Source organism: Sinocyclocheilus rhinocerous, unplaced genomic scaffold, assembly GCF_001515625.1.
Source record: "Sinocyclocheilus rhinocerous isolate Xijiao unplaced genomic scaffold, SAMN03320098_v1.1 scaffold498, whole genome shotgun sequence".
Lineage (NCBI taxonomy): Eukaryota > Metazoa > Chordata > Actinopteri > Cypriniformes > Cyprinidae > Sinocyclocheilus > Sinocyclocheilus rhinocerous.
Genome location: NW_015633594.1, coordinates 493963 through 510548, shown reverse-complemented (window position 1 = coordinate 510548; position 16586 = coordinate 493963). Strand labels below are relative to the sequence as shown.

Here is a 16586-nt window from a genome sequence, read left to right as displayed (position 1 = left end):
TCCTATTTGGGTTTATGTATATGCTTTATTTTTCAAGATTAACTTTTTTCGGCATTGTTAGATACCAGTGTTTCATAGCTGGTTTGATTTCAAAAACAGTATCATAGCGATTAAACTATATTTTGTTATGATTTTAAATCTGTATTTAACCTCAGAATGACATCAAAAAAAAAGAAGTGCTAAAGTCTGATTTTGTGATGGCTGTGCTTTAAAATTAAATTATTATAAATCTCAATTCAAGTGAAGAAGGATTTTGAAAGTCTGACAGTAATCAGTGTTGAGTACTACTGTAAGGTTAACCCTGCCTGCTTTTATATATTCATTGAGGGACTCTACAAGCTGATGTCCCAAAAACCTCACTATATATTTATAAATATGAGAGATGTCATTTGATATCAGGTATTTTAAATAAGTGTTTTGTTCTCTGTTGATATTAAAATGTATTTTAGAAACTTAAATTTCTTTTAAGGTCTGAAAAGTAGCCAAAACCTAAGAATATATTCACAAATTATAAATGTTTTCAGTCTATTATGAGGTTAAAAATGTGTCTGTGGTTTAATTAATGTACAACCACTAATATTAATTTCTTCAATGCATTTAATTCACAAACACTGTATAATTAATAATACAGAATATAATGACCAAAGTGTATGAACAGTATCAGAGCAAAGGTTTAAAGCTGCACACTGCCACTCTCTGGTCACCGCTGACATCACTTGGTGGATGGAAAAAATCTTCCATTACCAATTGGATATTACCTTTAATCTGTGAAGACACAATTATATAACATGAAAAAGTGAGAGAGGCAATTATATATATATATATATATATATATATATACAGTGGGTACGGAAAGTATGGCTGTATTAGATCAAAAGGGTGCTTCTACTAAATATTGAGCAAAGGGTCTGAATACTTAGGACTTGTGATATTTCAGTTTTTCTTTTTTGATAAATCTGCAAAAATGTCAACAATTCTGTGTTTTTCTGTCAATATGGGGTGCTGTGTGTACATTAATGAGGAAAAAAAATTAACTTAAATGATTTTAGCAAATGGCTGCAATATAACAAAGAGTGAAAAATTTAAGGGGGTCTGAATACTTTCCGTACCCACTGTATATAAAAGAGAACGTTTTTATAAACTTCTTTTTTAATGTAAAACAATGAAGGCTTAAATAACACAAAAAGATAATATCCAGTCCCCAGCTAAATAAAATGTTGTAGTTTTAACCTGATCTGGTCATGTTCAGTGCCTGCTTCATCATATGTTGACTCAGGAATGCTTTCTTGTGTCTCTCTCAACAGCCGACTCAAGAACATGGGCTCAGGACTGCTTCTTTTCCCATACCTGAGAGAGGTTAGGACAATCAGAGCAACAAAAGCATCAGAGGAAATAAAAAGGCTGCACAAAATTAACTTATTCCCAACATATTCCCTAAAATAAGAGAAAGTATTATTTAAATAATGAACATATGATTAGTGTAAAAAAAAAAAATCAAGACCTATTTCTTTGTAAACTTAATTTCAAATTGTTTGCTAAATACTTTGGGACTAGCTATTGTCCTGCTTGCTGTATTTTATTGATTAATTTACACTTTTTTTTTTATCTTACCTTTGTCGTGTGATGAGCTTGATATAGTGTCGTAGCGCAGTATAGTATTTGGCCATGTCCTCTGCAGGGATGGCCGTGTCTGGTGTGTATGGATATGCATCTGTGATTGTCACAATCCACATCACAGCAATGACCATAAACACCAGCTGATGAGAGTGCATCTAGAAAATAAATGAATGAATGAATGAATGAATAAATAAATGCTGCCAAAAATGTAAAAGCAGCCTAGTTTTGAACAATTACTTAATTTGAATTCAAGACAAGACCAGAGCTTGTTGTTGTTTTTATAAAATAATTATATTATTAATAATATTTGTATATTAAAATATTAGACAAAAATTGTAATTAAATAGTCATTAATTACATTTGTATTACTTTTTTCTATTTTTGCGCCTTCATAAATTAATATATATATACTATCTATCTATCTATATCCCAGCATGTGTTTGTTCACTTATTTACCTACAGCAAAATATGGGATTGAAATTTTTAATAGTGTAGAATAAAATTTGACTTTAGATAATATAAAGGATTACTTAAGAGTTTTGAACTAGGTGTTTAAAACCAATATAGCCTACAAAATCGCTGCTAACTAGACTTGGCTGAAACCTTACAGCTAGCCCTTGCTCACAACTGTGTATCTTACTTCGTTTTGAGTGGTTTAACTTATTAAAACTGACGACCAACATGACAAAAAGGTTGTTTTACTTACCTTCCTCCGATGACAGACTGTCGTCTTCTTGTGAGGGTTGACTGACAGCGCAGTTCTCTGGGATCTCAGATGTTCTGCCGGACTGAAGGAGATTGCTCGTAATTTATAGCAGATGTGGAGCACGTCTCTTTAAAGTGCAGCGCTTAACACGACAAGAAGGCGTGTCATCATTGTTATACAAAGTCTAAGAGATGTATACTCTATGCAAACTATACGACAACTCTACGAGGAAAAAAATAATTCTCAAACGTCCTGAATGCAGCAAATAAGTAGGCTATATTCAGACTCACCTGATGCTGTAATCGCTGCCGAAGGTGCTAAATTAAATTAATAGTCACCCAAACATTAAAGTTCTGTCATCATTTACTCACCCTCATAATGTTCCAAACCTGTTATGCATTTCTTTCTTTTAAGGAACAAACAATATTTTGAAGAATGCTGGAAAAGAAAAACTAAAAACAAAACAACATTTCTCAAAATATCTTCTAAATGCTTCTCAGAACATGTTTCAGTTATACGAGTTTGGAACAACATGAGAATAAATGACAATTTTTTAATTTATTCCTTTAAAGGGATAGTTCACCCAAAAATGAAAATTCTGTCATCATTTACTCACCCTCATGTCGTTCCAAACCTGTATGAGTTGCTTTCTTATGTTGAACACAAAAGAAGATATTTTGAAGATTGCTGGTAATCAAACAGTTGGTGGTTGCCATTGACTTCCATAGAAGGAAAAAAAAATACTATGGAGGTCAATGGCAACCACCAACTGTTTGATTACCAGCAATCTTCAAAATATCTTCTTTTGTGTTCAACATAAGAAAGCAACTCATACAGGTTTGGAACGACATGAGGGTGAGTAAATGATGACAGAATTTTCATTTTTGGGTGAACTATCCCTTTAAGGGTCTGAATAATTGGCATAACTTGGCAAAATGTGAAAAAATGCAGGGGTCTGACTCTTGAATACTTGCTGAATTCACTGTATGTCACAATTCTATTTTAGGAAGAAACTGTAAAAGCCTTATATTATATAGTGCTATATTCTAGTAAATGACCTTGGGTCATCCAGTCAAATAACAGCAATGTGGAATGACTCTGTGGTCTGATTTCCAATAAGTGAAAACCACCGTTACATAACTTTGAACATCTCAGCCTGATTAGCTTCTTCCTAAGTGGCATAAATTGTACCTTTCATCAATGCTGGGACTGCTGTGTTCAAAAAAAAAACCAGGTGACCTATTCAAGATCAATAATCACAGAGATTGCATGTGAAGAGGGTAAGTGTGCCCAAAATACTAATGATAATGTGTTATTTTCTCACTAATTTGTTGATGACACCGGAAATTATTATACACTCATATGATTTCTGTGAATATTCACTAGCATTCCAAACTGTTCGCCCTTTCAGCATTTTTCTGCACTCCATTTTTGAGTCACGTTTTGATGAAGAATAAGAAAAAAAAGAACAGAAAGACAGAAGATAACATGGAGACAATTTTCAAATGGGGCAATTTCAAAGTAAGGTCTTGTCAATGACTGAGATTACAGCTGACAGCCTTTCACATTACGTGGATCTGGGCTGGAACAGGATAAAAAATTACAAAAGGGAAAAACCAAGCATCTTACAAACAGAAAATGCACATCATCTTTTCTGATGCACATACTGTATTGACCAAGATTTCCACTTAATTCTGCCTTTATAAACTTATTTTTATTTATTCCAGGAACATGAAACAAGGTTTGAGGAATGAACAAACAAACACCTCTGTGTTTTTTTTTTCTTAGAAGAAAATAATAAATAAAAAGGGCAAAGAATGCAAACATGAACATAATTCACTTTTACACATCAACTGAGATGAAGTAGTCTTCCTTTAGGGCCTCAGAAGCAGACAGTCTTGTAGATGAAATCAGCAGCTTTGAGAGGAGCTCGTGCAATTTGGCATCCTGTCAGCGAGAAATGTTTGAATAATTTTGGAGTAATAATTTTAAAATACTATTTATCAGCTCTTATATTCTACCTACCAGACCCAAACCAGAGAACTCTACATTTTGACGCTCACTCTCTAGAGTTCCGCTGAAGTCTGGAACATGCAGCTGTGAACAAACAAGACTCCTTTACTGTCAGAAAAAATTTATGTTGTTTTTAAAGTTTTTCTTTTTTCTTTTTTTAGAATTACACATTTATATACAATGTATACTTCTACTATATTTTACACACTAGAAATTTGTATACATTTTTGTTTTCATAAATTATAATTTTATAAAATATAAAAAGGACAATAAATAAGAACATAACAGCTCAAACGTTTTGAATAATTAAGAGTTTGTAATGTTTCCGAAATAAATCTCTTATGCTCACCAAGGCTGCATTTATTTGATCCAAAATTATTAAAATAATTGTGAAATATTATTACAATTTAAATAAATGCTTCCTATTTGAATATTCAAGTTTATTTGTATAGCGCTTTTCACGATACAAATATATTTTAAAATGTAATTTATTCCTGTACTGGAAAAGCTGGATTTTTATTACTTCAGTCTTAATCAAAAGTGACAGTAAAGAAGACATTTAGAATGTTTCAAAATATTTATATTTCAAATATAGGCTGTTCTTTTGACCTTTCTATTCATCCGTCTATTCAAGAATCCTGAAATAAATGTTTCACGGTATCCACAAAAATATTAAACAGCAGTAACAGCAAATCAAAATATGTGACCCTGGAGCACAAAACCAGTCTTAAGTCGCTGGGGTATATTTGTAGCAATAGCCAAAAATACATTGTATGGGTCAACATTATATATTTTTCTTTTATGCCAAAAATCATTAGGATATTAAGTAAAGATCATGTTCCATGAAGATATTTTGTAAATTTCCTACTGTAAATATATTAAAACTTAATTTTTGATTAGTAATATGCATTGCTAAGAACTCCATTTGGACAATTTTAAAGGCGATTTTCTCAATATTTCGATTTTTTTGCACCCTCAGATTCCAGATTTTCAAATAGTTGTATCTCAGCCAAATGTTATCCTATCCTAACAAACCATACATCAATGGAAAGCTTATTTATTCAGTTTTCAGATGGAATGTCTATGGAAAAATGTATAAATCTCAATTTTGAAAAATTGACCCTTACGACTGGTTTTGTGGTCCAGGGTCACATATTAGAACGATTTCTGAAGAATCATGTGACACTGAAGACGAGAAATGGCTGCTGAAAATTCAGCTTTGTCAAAACAGGAATAAAGTAATTTTTAAAATATATTCAAATAGAAAACAGTTTGTTTAAACTGCAATAATATTTCACAGTATTACTTTTTTTACTTTATTTTTGATAAAAAAGACTTCTTTATAAAATGATTATTCCAGACTTTTAAATGATAGTGTAAGCAAGCAAGCAAGCAAATAAGTAAGTAACAGTTCTACCCAGAGCACGATGCCTCCAAAGGCATACATATCACTGGCTGGGGAAGGCGGCTGACCCTGCTTCAACTCTGGAGCCACCAGACTGATGGAACCAGCCACCATCCCTCTGTCAGACACCCTCTGCTCCTATAAAAACAAATAATCATATAAACAATAATTTCTAAGATTTAATAATCAAGACCAGGTCTGCTTCCATTTAGTTAATTTTCCCCAAAAAGTACATGAATCCATAACGTCACTGAATTTGCTGGGGTTTCACTTACAGGTGTCTTTGAAAAATCATAATCTCCAACAATGCCTTTCTCTCGGCCGATGGCAAACACATTGTTGGGATGCAGAGATGCATGAGTAAGAGATGCTGCATGAAGACCCTGCAGTCCCAAAGCTACGCCCTTCATCACCTTCCTAATCTCCTACATTGCAATAACAAAAAAGGACAAAAAAATACCTTAAAAGAAGTTTGCAAATTGTATGAGTAAGCACCAAAGTTCTGGCTGTTATGGCCATTAATGCTTGATTTTAAAATAGTAAATTAAAAGTAAATTTAAAAAAAAAAGTTTTGTAAGACCTTTATATTAATCTGACAAACTTTACCACTTGTCTACAGTGTCGACAAATACATTTGGAATTGATGCACTTACAGAAGAGGACAGTGGAGAGGATTTCTGAATGGCCCTGAGACTTCCATTCGAGTAGTGTGGTACCATGACATATGCCAGTGGATCAGACTGGACAAAACAGAAGACATTTTATACATGCGCTGATACAGAGCTGTAACATCACTGAAATGTGTAGGTCCACTCTGCTTTATGAAGTCAGAAACTAGTATAGTAAAAGACGACAGAGAACTTTGCCGCAAAACAGCGCCAGGAGAGGAACAGTAGAGGCGGGATTCTGCTGCTGAGCTCTGTGATACTGGGCGGCTTGTTCAAGCATCTTCGCCTCTGACTCTTCATCCACAGCATAGCACTGCAAACAACCCTCAACTCTTTTACAAACATTCAGCAATGGACAGCAACAATATTATAGATATTCCATATCTAACAATATATCCTGGAAAAAATGTATCACGGTTTCCACACAACATTAAGCAGCAGTTTTCAACATTAACAATACTACCAATAATAATAATAATAATAAAGCACCCAACAACAAAAAAAACTTTAGTTGAGTACTAAATTAGCCTATGCAATGATTTCTAAAGGATCATGTGACACTGAAGCCTGGAGTAATGGCTGCTGAAAATTCAGCTTTGCCATCAAAGGAATAAAGAACATTTTAAAACACATTGAGATGCAGTTACATACATTAAGAATACAGTTATTTTAAACTGCAATAAAAATGTAACAATATTAGTTTTCAAACTTAATATTGTTTTAAAATTTGGAATATAAAAATAAATAATGAGTATATGTGTTTCGCACTTGGCTTATAGTGTACATATATTCTCACTGTACTTTGACCAAAGCAAAGCAAATGAACATTCTGGGCTATTACCAACCTTCAGGACTATTTTCCGTCCCTGGAAATCTGTGCTTAGAAGAGGTCTCCTCCCACTTAGCTCTCTCATCGGGTCTGCATCAAACATGTCTCTGTCCAAGCTCTTCATTAACAGTCCTGCAGAGCTCTGAAAGCACACATTTGCAGAAAAAGAATAACTATCACTCTGTTCCAATGCTCACAGACCTTAAACATACATCTTCCATCCTCTGTAGTCAGCGAACATTCCCAAAAAGAAAAGTTTACAGTACACTTAAGCTCATGCTGTACAATCCCAGTCATTTGTTATAGTTCTTTTACATAAAATCGTGCTAAATGAATAAATACATTCATTTAAAACATTGCACAAGGCTTTGGTATTGGTATTGACAAAACAAGTACTCACCATATAGCCATTAATATCTGCATCAGGATAGATAATTGGCAACTCAGGAAAGCCTCTTTTCATGAGGTCACACAGCATTATCTGTATATCAACACATAATGGAGATTTCAGGTATTAACTGCTGAAAAGTTAAGTAATTTAACTAATGCACCATCATTTTTTAATTATACATTTTTATTTAACAATTCAGCACTGACATTTCTATCCCATTGCAAACCACTGTTCTAAGGTATAAACACAATATTATAGTTCTTTGGGTGGACTACAAATCTAATACAACAACAAAGTATGACATCCTGCATACATAAATAATGTATTGTATTGCCATTCTTAACTGTGTCTGTGCTAGAATCTAAGCCCAGTATCTAAGAATATGAAAGATCTTTAAACACATACATATTGCTTCTTTTCATGGCTGATTTCTTGAAAGAGAGCATTTCTCGTCTCAGCGATCTCCTCCTTCTTCTTAAGAATCTCTGGCAGGTCCAGTTCTTCTGCCTTCAGGAAACTCAAAACTGATAAACTGACCATTTCCAGTGAACGCAACCAGCTCTCCCAGTTACTTAACAGGCAAAGTTAATCAATGAACAGATATGCATAAATAGTGCTGCATACGATAATTAATAAAAATAAAAAAAACTAAATCAATATTGAGATCCCAGCCATCTGAGCTCCCAGCACTATGGACATTTTGTGAACTGTGGCCCCATCGTGTGGATTTTCAGAGCACATTAGGTAGGGCTGTTCTCACCTCCTCCAGACAGCTGACTTCCACCAGTTTCCAGCGCAGCTGAGATCTCAATCTCCTGATGCCCTTCTTCACCGCAAACAGCTCTTCTGCTTTAGGAGGGCCGCTCTGCCACTGCTGTATTTCCTGCTTAAACTGCAGTTAAAACATTATGGCTGTTACAACTAACAAATAAAAGTGATAATGAAAATAATCATGCACTGTATACACTACGGTTGAAAAGCTTGGGGTAAGACTTTTTTTTTTCAGTATGTATTCATAAATTGGTCAAAAGTGACAGTACACCTATTTATAATGTTACAAAAGATTTCAAATAAATGCTGTTCTTTTGAACTTTCTAATGATCAAAATATAAAGAGAAAATCATTACAATGTCCACAAAAAAAATGAAAGCAGCATAACTGTTTTCAGCATTAATAATAATAGAAAATGTTACTTGAGTACCAAAATCAACATATATGACCCTGGACCACAAAACCAAGGGTCAATTTTTCGAAATTGAGATTTATACATCATCTGAAAGCTGAATAAATAAGCTTTTCCATTGATGTATGGTTGTTAGGATTGGATAATATTTGGCCGAGATACAACTATTTGAAAATCTGGAATCTGAGGGTGCAAAAAAAGTTTTGATACATTTACGGTAGGAAATTTACAAAATATCTTCATGGAACATGATCTTTACTTAATATCCTAATGATTTTTGGCATAAAAGAAAAATCTATAATTTTGACCCATACAATGTATTTTTGGCTATTGCTACAAATATACCCCAGCGACTTACGACTGGTTTTGTGGTCCAGGGTCACATATTAGAATCATTTCTGAAGGATCATGTGAAAAGAATAAGTTACATTTTAAAATATATTAAAATAGTAAAGTTATTTTAAATCATAATAATATTTACAATGTTACTGACTTACTGTACTTTTCATCAAATAAATGTAGCCTGAGCATGAGACTTCTCAAAAACATAAACTCTAAAAAAAAAAAAATAACTCTTACAGACCCGACCAAAGCATTTGAATGGTAGTGTATCTATTTTTATGAATCTCCATAGAATCAGCTTTTTTAAAATGAATTCAAAGAGAGAATCTCTTTTACCTTTGTGTTGAGTTCGTACTTTTGCCTGATCGCTTTTAACAAACATTGTTCTCTCTGGATGCCCTGCATGGCTTTATTAAAGGCATTAAACACCATTTTCCTCTCTTGATCATCTTGTTCCTATAACAACACAACAGTGAGAAACAAATTTTCCATTCAGTAATTGTGAGCTTTGTTTTTCCCAAACATCTGAAATTGCAAAGAATAAAGTCCCTCTGGAGAAGACCTGGGGGTTTGTGCCCTTGCTAAGAAGAGAGGGAATGCACACTGAAATGCAGACATAGTGTAGAAAAATGTGTAGATCAGGACAGAAACTCTTACAGAGGATTTAGTACGGAGTTCTTCACACAAGGCATTGTCAGCATTCATCAGGATCTCTTCCACACCTTCAGCAACATCTTCTTCGGTCAATGACGTTTTCTCCATCAAACACGAAAACTGAAACAAAGGCTTCATCTTATAGAGCAGTAAATAAAGTACCTTGATACTATAAACCATGTCTGTTCATTTAACTTAAAAGGTATCAGTAAAAGGAGACATGAATTTGATGAGGTTTACATTAGCAAACGCACCTTGCTAAGCCTGGTTGCCCAGCTGCTAAGAGCAAGGAGAGCTTCATCTGTAGCTTTTCGCACATTTTTGATCTTCTGTTGTTTGTGCCCCTTCCACTCACAGAACTTCTCAAAAGAGCACTCTTCGGTCTGCTCCACCAGCATAACAGAGCTAAACGTTGCCGTCAATGAGGATGCAACTTCCTATATATGCAGACGACACAGTTCAAAATGCAGTAATGAAAAGCTGGCAGGGGAATCTTCAAATTCTATGAATGTGTTGTTTCAATTTATGGGCTTTTCACACATTTATTAGGTAGAAAACAAGAAACCGAGCACAGCCTCTGAGAGGCTGATTCAAGAAATATATCTGATACTTTACGGAGGCCTAATCTGACTAAATTCAATACAAAACAATCTCTGTGAGAAATTTGGAAAGTGATGTATTTGTATCAGTGTTGTTAATAAGTTTTTTTTCTTTAAACTGAAATAAAATATAAAAATATTAGAAAACGTAAACTTATCTTAAACTGAAATAAAATAGGTAAAAAAATAAACATAAAATTACTAAAACAAACTGAAAATTGTTTGTGGCTGAAAATATAAAATCAAACACTATAACAGAATACTAAAATAATACTCGTTTGTATATACTCATACCTTCAGCCTGTCCAAGCGTTCATTGATTGGCAGCTTGTCCACCTCCTGCAGGAAGTCATCTACAGCAGCTAAGAGAGCACCTCGAGCCTCATTCCTAATGTTCACCAATGACTCTACTTCCGCCATCTGACAGAACACACACAAGCAATCTTAGAAGCAATGCCACAGTCAACAGAAGACAACAGGGAATGTAAAACTGTAATACAGTTGAGAGGCTTCTAACAAAAACAGTTCTTTCATACACTGGTTATTACCACAGTCTTTTTAAAGAAATAGTTTTTTTTTTTGAGCCACAGAGATGACATTCATCTATATGCAAACTCATTTCATTCATTCATTGATCAGAAGAATGTATATTTTACTCACGGTTTGACAGCCTCTTAGATTCTCCAAGGTTTGATCATAAGCTTTCCCCGCAAGGTCCAGCCTCTCGGAGCTCAACGGCATTGGGATCCTGTAGTTCATGATGATGGTGATGGACTCTAATAGGTGATCTTCATCAGTGGAGCATGGATTACTCTCCCTGAGGTTCAAACCAATAATTTTAAGTCAGAAACATTGTCTAAATCAAGTCAGAAGTAGAAGCAAGTATACATTAAACCACTGAAACTGGAAGAAAAAAAAGAAGCGTTTGGGAAGAAGAAAAATGATTTTGCCTTAGTTTCCTCAAAGAATCCACTTTCTTAGCCAGCTGGGATATTCTGTTTGCAACTGTTGTAGGATGATTATGTTCAGTCTCCTTTGTCTTATCATAACTCTCCTTCAGTATCTGCAAAGAACAACTCTTTATACACATATTGCATTGTGGAACAAAGCTACAATCTGTCAATGTGTGAGACTTCTGATGCGTTATGCTCTATAGGTAAAGTAAAAGTAAAACTATTTGCACTACAAACCAGTGTGTTTATGGTTACGATAATACAATAATACGATAAGAAATACCAGTTTGCAGTATCAAGCAGCATAACAAGCCGTTTTGTACAGCAGAAAAAAAAAAGGAAACAGATGACACTGGAAGCCAGGCACATTCAAGATGGGTGCGCATTCTCGTTAGTTCATAAAATGAGGTGGATGTAATTAATCTGCGTCATGGCCTAAAACACACTGAACAATCAACACGCATGTGAAACAGCTCATGGGCACCTGCAGCTCTAATTTGGCCTCTTCTAGCTGCTGCCCCAGGAGAGATGCATGCTGCTGGATGGCACTTCCTTCCTCTTTTAGCTTCTTGATCTCCATGTCCTTATCATTTATCACCTCTCTCATCCTCTGGGTACACAAAACAGCACAGCGGTCACAGACTATCTCAGGCATGCTCTCACATGTTACAAGGGTTTTCACTTGTAGGAGGTTCATGATACAATCAAGTGTGATTTCTTACATGCGGCATCATTTTGTGTGAACATTTGGGCGGCGTTATGCATATCTTCCCACAGAACGACGTAGGTATGTTGGGGTGTGTTAGAACGAGCCGTTTTAGGTAGGCGTGGTTGACTTAACTTTTATAAAGAATATCTCTTTGGATTTGAGACTTTAGTCTTTGCAACTTTACAGATCTTCTTTATGCACCAAGAGCTTGTAACACTCCAAAGAGAAAGGAAAAATTGAAATCGCATCATATGACCCCATTAAGCATTAGTGTATGCACATTACCATTCAAACATTTGGAGATTTTTTAAAATGTTTTTAGAGAAGTTTTTTTATGCTCACCAACACTGCATTTATTTCATCTACCCCCCCACCCCCACCCCCACACCCACACACCACATGATCCTTCAAAAATCATTCTAATACGTTGATTTGGTGCACAGAAAATAAACATTTCTTATTTTTTACCAATGCTGAAAACATTTCTTCAGGATTTTCTGATGAATGAAAAGTTCAAAAGAACAGCATACATTTGAAACAGAAATCTTCTGTAGCATGAAAATTGTCTTTAGTGCAACTTTTGATCAATTTATTGTTTCCTTGTTGAGTAGTATTAATTCCTTATTAAATTTCTTTAAAAAAAATAAATAAATAACTTACTGACCCCCAAAACTTTTGAACACTATTGTATATTTGTAAGTGTCCTTAATCCACTTATTAGTACTATCTATATACTTTCTACACTTGTTTCCCTCTTGAAATATCTTTAACGCTGAGCAACAGTTTAAAACTTCAGGAGATTCACAGATTTTACATTTATCATCAATAGGCAACAACAAACATAAAACTAAAAGCAAATATGTGACCCTGGACCACAAAACTAGTCGTAAGTCGCTGGGGTATATTTGTAGCAATAGCCAAAAATACAATTAATTCCTTATTAAATTTCTTTAAAAAAAATAAATAAATAACTTACTGACCCCCAAAACTTTTGAACACTATTGTATATTTGTAAGTGTCCTTAATCCACTTATTAGTACTATCTATATACTTTCTACACTTGTTTCCCTCTTGAAATATCTTTAACGCTGAGCAATGGTTTAAAACTTCAGGAGATTCACAGATTTTACATTTATCATCAATAGGCAACAAACAAACATAAAACTAAAAGCAAATATGTGACCCTGGACCACAAAACCAGTCGTCAGATTCCAGATTTTCAAATAGTTCTATCTCGGCCAAATATTGTCATATCCTAACAAAGGTTTTGTGGTCCAGGGTCACATATACTAATTGAAATAATGATTTTAATTAAAATATTTGAATACATGTTCAAATGTATTGAAATGTGTTTGTTCAATTTGTTGACTTGTCTATCTACATGTTTGTTTGTTTTTAAACTGTATGCACACCCTTTGACATTAATAACAAAAGATATGGTATATTCTTGTCCCTTCTGAAAGCTGACAGGATCTTAAAACCCTCTGAATATTAGGTGGGAAATGTGTCAATTAGGTGTTAACTATTTTTTTTTACAGGTTTAATGTCCACAGCCCTATCAGAAGCAAACTGCCAGTTGAGAAGCACTTTTGTGATTTATAATGCACAGATATAGTGAGAAATTAAATTCAATGGTAAAACATTTGCGACAATGAGAAAGAGCCACCTGTAGTTCAGACTCGGTTTCATTCGGCACCTGCTCAATATCCTGAGAGCACACCTGCTGTCCATTTCCATCAGTTTTTGAGGACTGGATCTCAGTAAGAGGTTCCTGACCAGCATTCAGTTTCTCCACAGGCTGGAGAGCAACGCTGGTTTTCTGCTCCCTAAAGCATGTAGAAAAACACATATTCAAAACTCAGAACATTTATCGAGAGATGTTCAGAATGATAATGTGGATGCTATACCCAACTGCTATGATTAAAGTGAATAGCAATGTTATCCTTAAAAGGACAGCCCACTCAAAAATAAAAAAAGGATAGTTCACCCAAAAATGAAAATTCTGGGTTTATGGCTTTGGAACGACATGAGGGTGAGTAATTAACGACAGAGTTTTCATTTTTGGGCGAACTATCCCTTTAAAATGATGTCATCATTTACTCATCCTTATGTTGTTCAAAACCTGTGTGACTTCCTTTCTTCTGTGGAACACAAAAAATATATATTCTGAAGAATGTTGGTAACCAAATGGTTTCAGGTCCTATTGACTTCCATTGAATGTACAAAAAAATCCAACATTATCAACATTCTTCAAAATATCTTCTATTATCTTCCATAGAGGAAAGAAATGCAAACAGGCTAGGAACAACAACAGGGTGAGTAAATGATGATAGAATTTTCGTATTTGGGTCGACTATCCCTTTAAGCACTTGCACAATGAGAGGTTAATGCTTCTAATATTGTATCAAAACGTACTTAATAATTTGAGGCTTCTGGTCTGAGAATATCGGTCGCAATTTGGGCATGCATCCCAATGAAGAGCCAAGTGTGTCCAACTCCCCCGGGGCGTTTCTGCTGGGCCACAGTCCTGTGCACTCCTGCAGGCTTACTGTGGGAAAGGAGTTCTCCCTATTGCCTGGGAGACTGACTTTGGCGAACTTAAATTTCAATAGCTCCTCACCAATGTCAAGATTCCCCTGGAAGGCTTCAACCAGGATGGTTCCATCAAAGCAAACTGACTTTTTATGGACACGCAACTTTTTTCCATGAATCATATTCTGAAGGAAGGACTTCCCCTAGTGACAACACAGTTGTATAAGAGTCAAAGCAAAAGCACAAACAAATATCAGATGCATTTATAATCACATTCATAGGTGAACAGTCCATTCAAATACCTGTGAAAAAAGTGGGGAATCCTGCTCACTTGACACATGAAAGCCCCAGAACTTGTACTTTTTTGCAAGTCCTGTTGTCTGCAGTTCTTCTGGGAGTTCGACTAAATCAGACCGACTGACAATCTCTGTATTTCCATAGTCAATGTACAAAATATAGAACTGAGAAAAAAGAACAAATCAAAATCTGATACTCGTGAGAACCACATCAGTGTTAAAACAATAAAAAAACAGCCTCAAAGTAACTTTGTCCACTATAATAAAAAAATGACATCAAGAAATGAAAACCACAGTCATGCATCATTCTATATATACTGTTTAATTCTTCTTTGGGTGGGCTGCTATACTAAAATTACTCAATCAGTAAATAGTCCTATTCACTATTTTGAAAACCACCTGTTATCAGATGCTTTTGGTCTCCAAATAAGTTGACATGGGTGACAGCCACTGAACAGGGTTTTTTTTTTTTTTTTTCCTGTGATGCTGCATTTACATCTATTTCTGAATAAAGTCCAGGGCCACTGTCAGATCCAGTAAAACCAAATCATTTTGACCCACTTCTGATTATAAAGTGCAACAGTGGCACCCACTTTTATAGCAGCCTTGGTTGTGGAAGTATTTTTCCCATTCATTTTTTCCAATAGGAATTTTAAAAAGCCAAACCATCTAGCTACGAGGTGAATCCCAACATTACAAACTTTTATTTGAATCAAACAAATAGACAAAGGTACAAGACTGCGAATGAAATAACTGAATTAAAAAATGATGGAGAAAGTTGAGGCTGAGGCTCCCTTGTTGAGGCTGCTATCGGATTAGTCCCTATTTCTAGTGAGGTTCGGAATTTGGCACAATGGCGGATCCTTCTTGATTTTCTCAGCTTTTTACACACCTTGTCTTCTGATTGCTGTTGCACAGTACACCTGTACCAGCACTTGTCCTCTGAATATCGTGCCCCATAGACCTACATAGAAAATGGAAAAGAGTCACATCTATTCTTTTTGACCTTTCCTATTTGACCACATATTACTTGCCTTGTGTGAACTCGGTCTTCCCATCAGTATAGGGGCGCTGGGGCATTTTTCTATCAGCATAACATTTATCTTCTCATTTATTTTGTCTGTCACATTCTGGTGAAACAAAAACAAACCAATTGAAAAACACACTACATTTTTAAATAACTACTCAGTCATTCTTGAGAAGTGGGACAAAACAGGGTGCAAAATTGAAAAAATAAAACCTTGTACTCAGACAAATGAAACTACATTTATGTATCTTATATGTACTAAGCTACTGAGCTATTCTTTGATACAACCTCCCAACTTTTCTCTTTTTTAACAAAATGTGCTTTTTTACCTTGGACTGTGTAATATTTTAAATATAATATATAATTATTAATATATAAATGTAATATATAATATTAATATATAAATATAATTTCAACTTTATCTTTAACAACATTCAAGATGTTTTTAACATGTTAAAACACATTCTCCTGTTAGCAGACAGATTACACTTTCACATGTGACCAACAATTCCACAACAAATATAAAATATCATAATGAAATATTATCTAAATATTCAACTGACGGAGTTGACACATCTGACGGAGGTGACGAAAACCTGAATTTGTAGTCATTTTAACTATCAAATACATTGAATCAATCAATTACTGTATTAAAACAAACA

The 16586-nt window shown here is 34.6% G+C and overlaps 2 protein-coding genes across 3 annotated transcripts in view; both read right to left on the bottom strand.

Moving 5' to 3' along the window:
- Window positions 1-685: 685 nt before the first annotated feature.
- LOC107744720 (pro-neuropeptide Y) lies at window positions 686-2408 on the bottom strand. Its single transcript, XM_016558540.1, has 4 exons — window positions 2324-2408; window positions 1612-1772; window positions 1231-1347; window positions 686-765 (listed from the first exon to the last, which is right to left on the bottom strand). The coding sequence occupies exons 2-4, from the start codon at window positions 1770-1772 to the stop codon at window positions 741-743; spliced, it is 303 nt and encodes a 100-aa protein (XP_016414026.1). The 5' UTR covers window positions 2324-2408; the 3' UTR covers window positions 686-740.
- Window positions 2409-4002: 1594 nt separating this feature from the next.
- Window positions 4003-16586, bottom strand: part of LOC107744690 (serine/threonine-protein kinase 31) — a 13876-nt gene continuing 1292 nt past the window's right edge. The window contains exons 3-25 of one of the 2 annotated variants that reach the window (XM_016558501.1): window positions 15932-16027; window positions 15790-15861; window positions 14904-15062; window positions 14690-14804; window positions 14485-14617; window positions 13736-13895; window positions 11845-11970; window positions 11358-11470; window positions 11068-11224; window positions 10702-10827; window positions 10063-10245; window positions 9812-9928; window positions 9491-9610; window positions 8390-8521; window positions 8035-8136; window positions 7639-7719; window positions 7255-7380; window positions 6603-6722; window positions 6395-6481; window positions 6017-6166; window positions 5754-5879; window positions 4349-4420; window positions 4003-4270 (exon numbers count right to left, since the gene is read on the bottom strand). In XM_016558501.1, the coding sequence (XP_016413987.1) occupies window positions 4166-4270; window positions 4349-4420; window positions 5754-5879; window positions 6017-6166; window positions 6395-6481; window positions 6603-6722; window positions 7255-7380; window positions 7639-7719; window positions 8035-8136; window positions 8390-8521; window positions 9491-9610; window positions 9812-9928; window positions 10063-10245; window positions 10702-10827; window positions 11068-11224; window positions 11358-11470; window positions 11845-11970; window positions 13736-13895; window positions 14485-14617; window positions 14690-14804; window positions 14904-15062; window positions 15790-15861; window positions 15932-16027 (2778 nt within the window). In that variant the 3' untranslated portion in view covers window positions 4003-4165. Of the gene's footprint in view, window positions 4271-4348; window positions 4421-5753; window positions 5880-6016; window positions 6167-6394; window positions 6482-6602; window positions 6723-7254; window positions 7381-7638; window positions 7720-8034; window positions 8137-8389; window positions 8522-9490; window positions 9611-9811; window positions 9929-10062; window positions 10246-10701; window positions 10828-11067; window positions 11225-11357; window positions 11471-11844; window positions 11971-13735; window positions 13896-14484; window positions 14805-14903; window positions 15063-15789; window positions 15862-15931; window positions 16028-16586 lie in introns of both variants that reach the window. The other variant, XM_016558500.1, reaches the window with a different exon arrangement.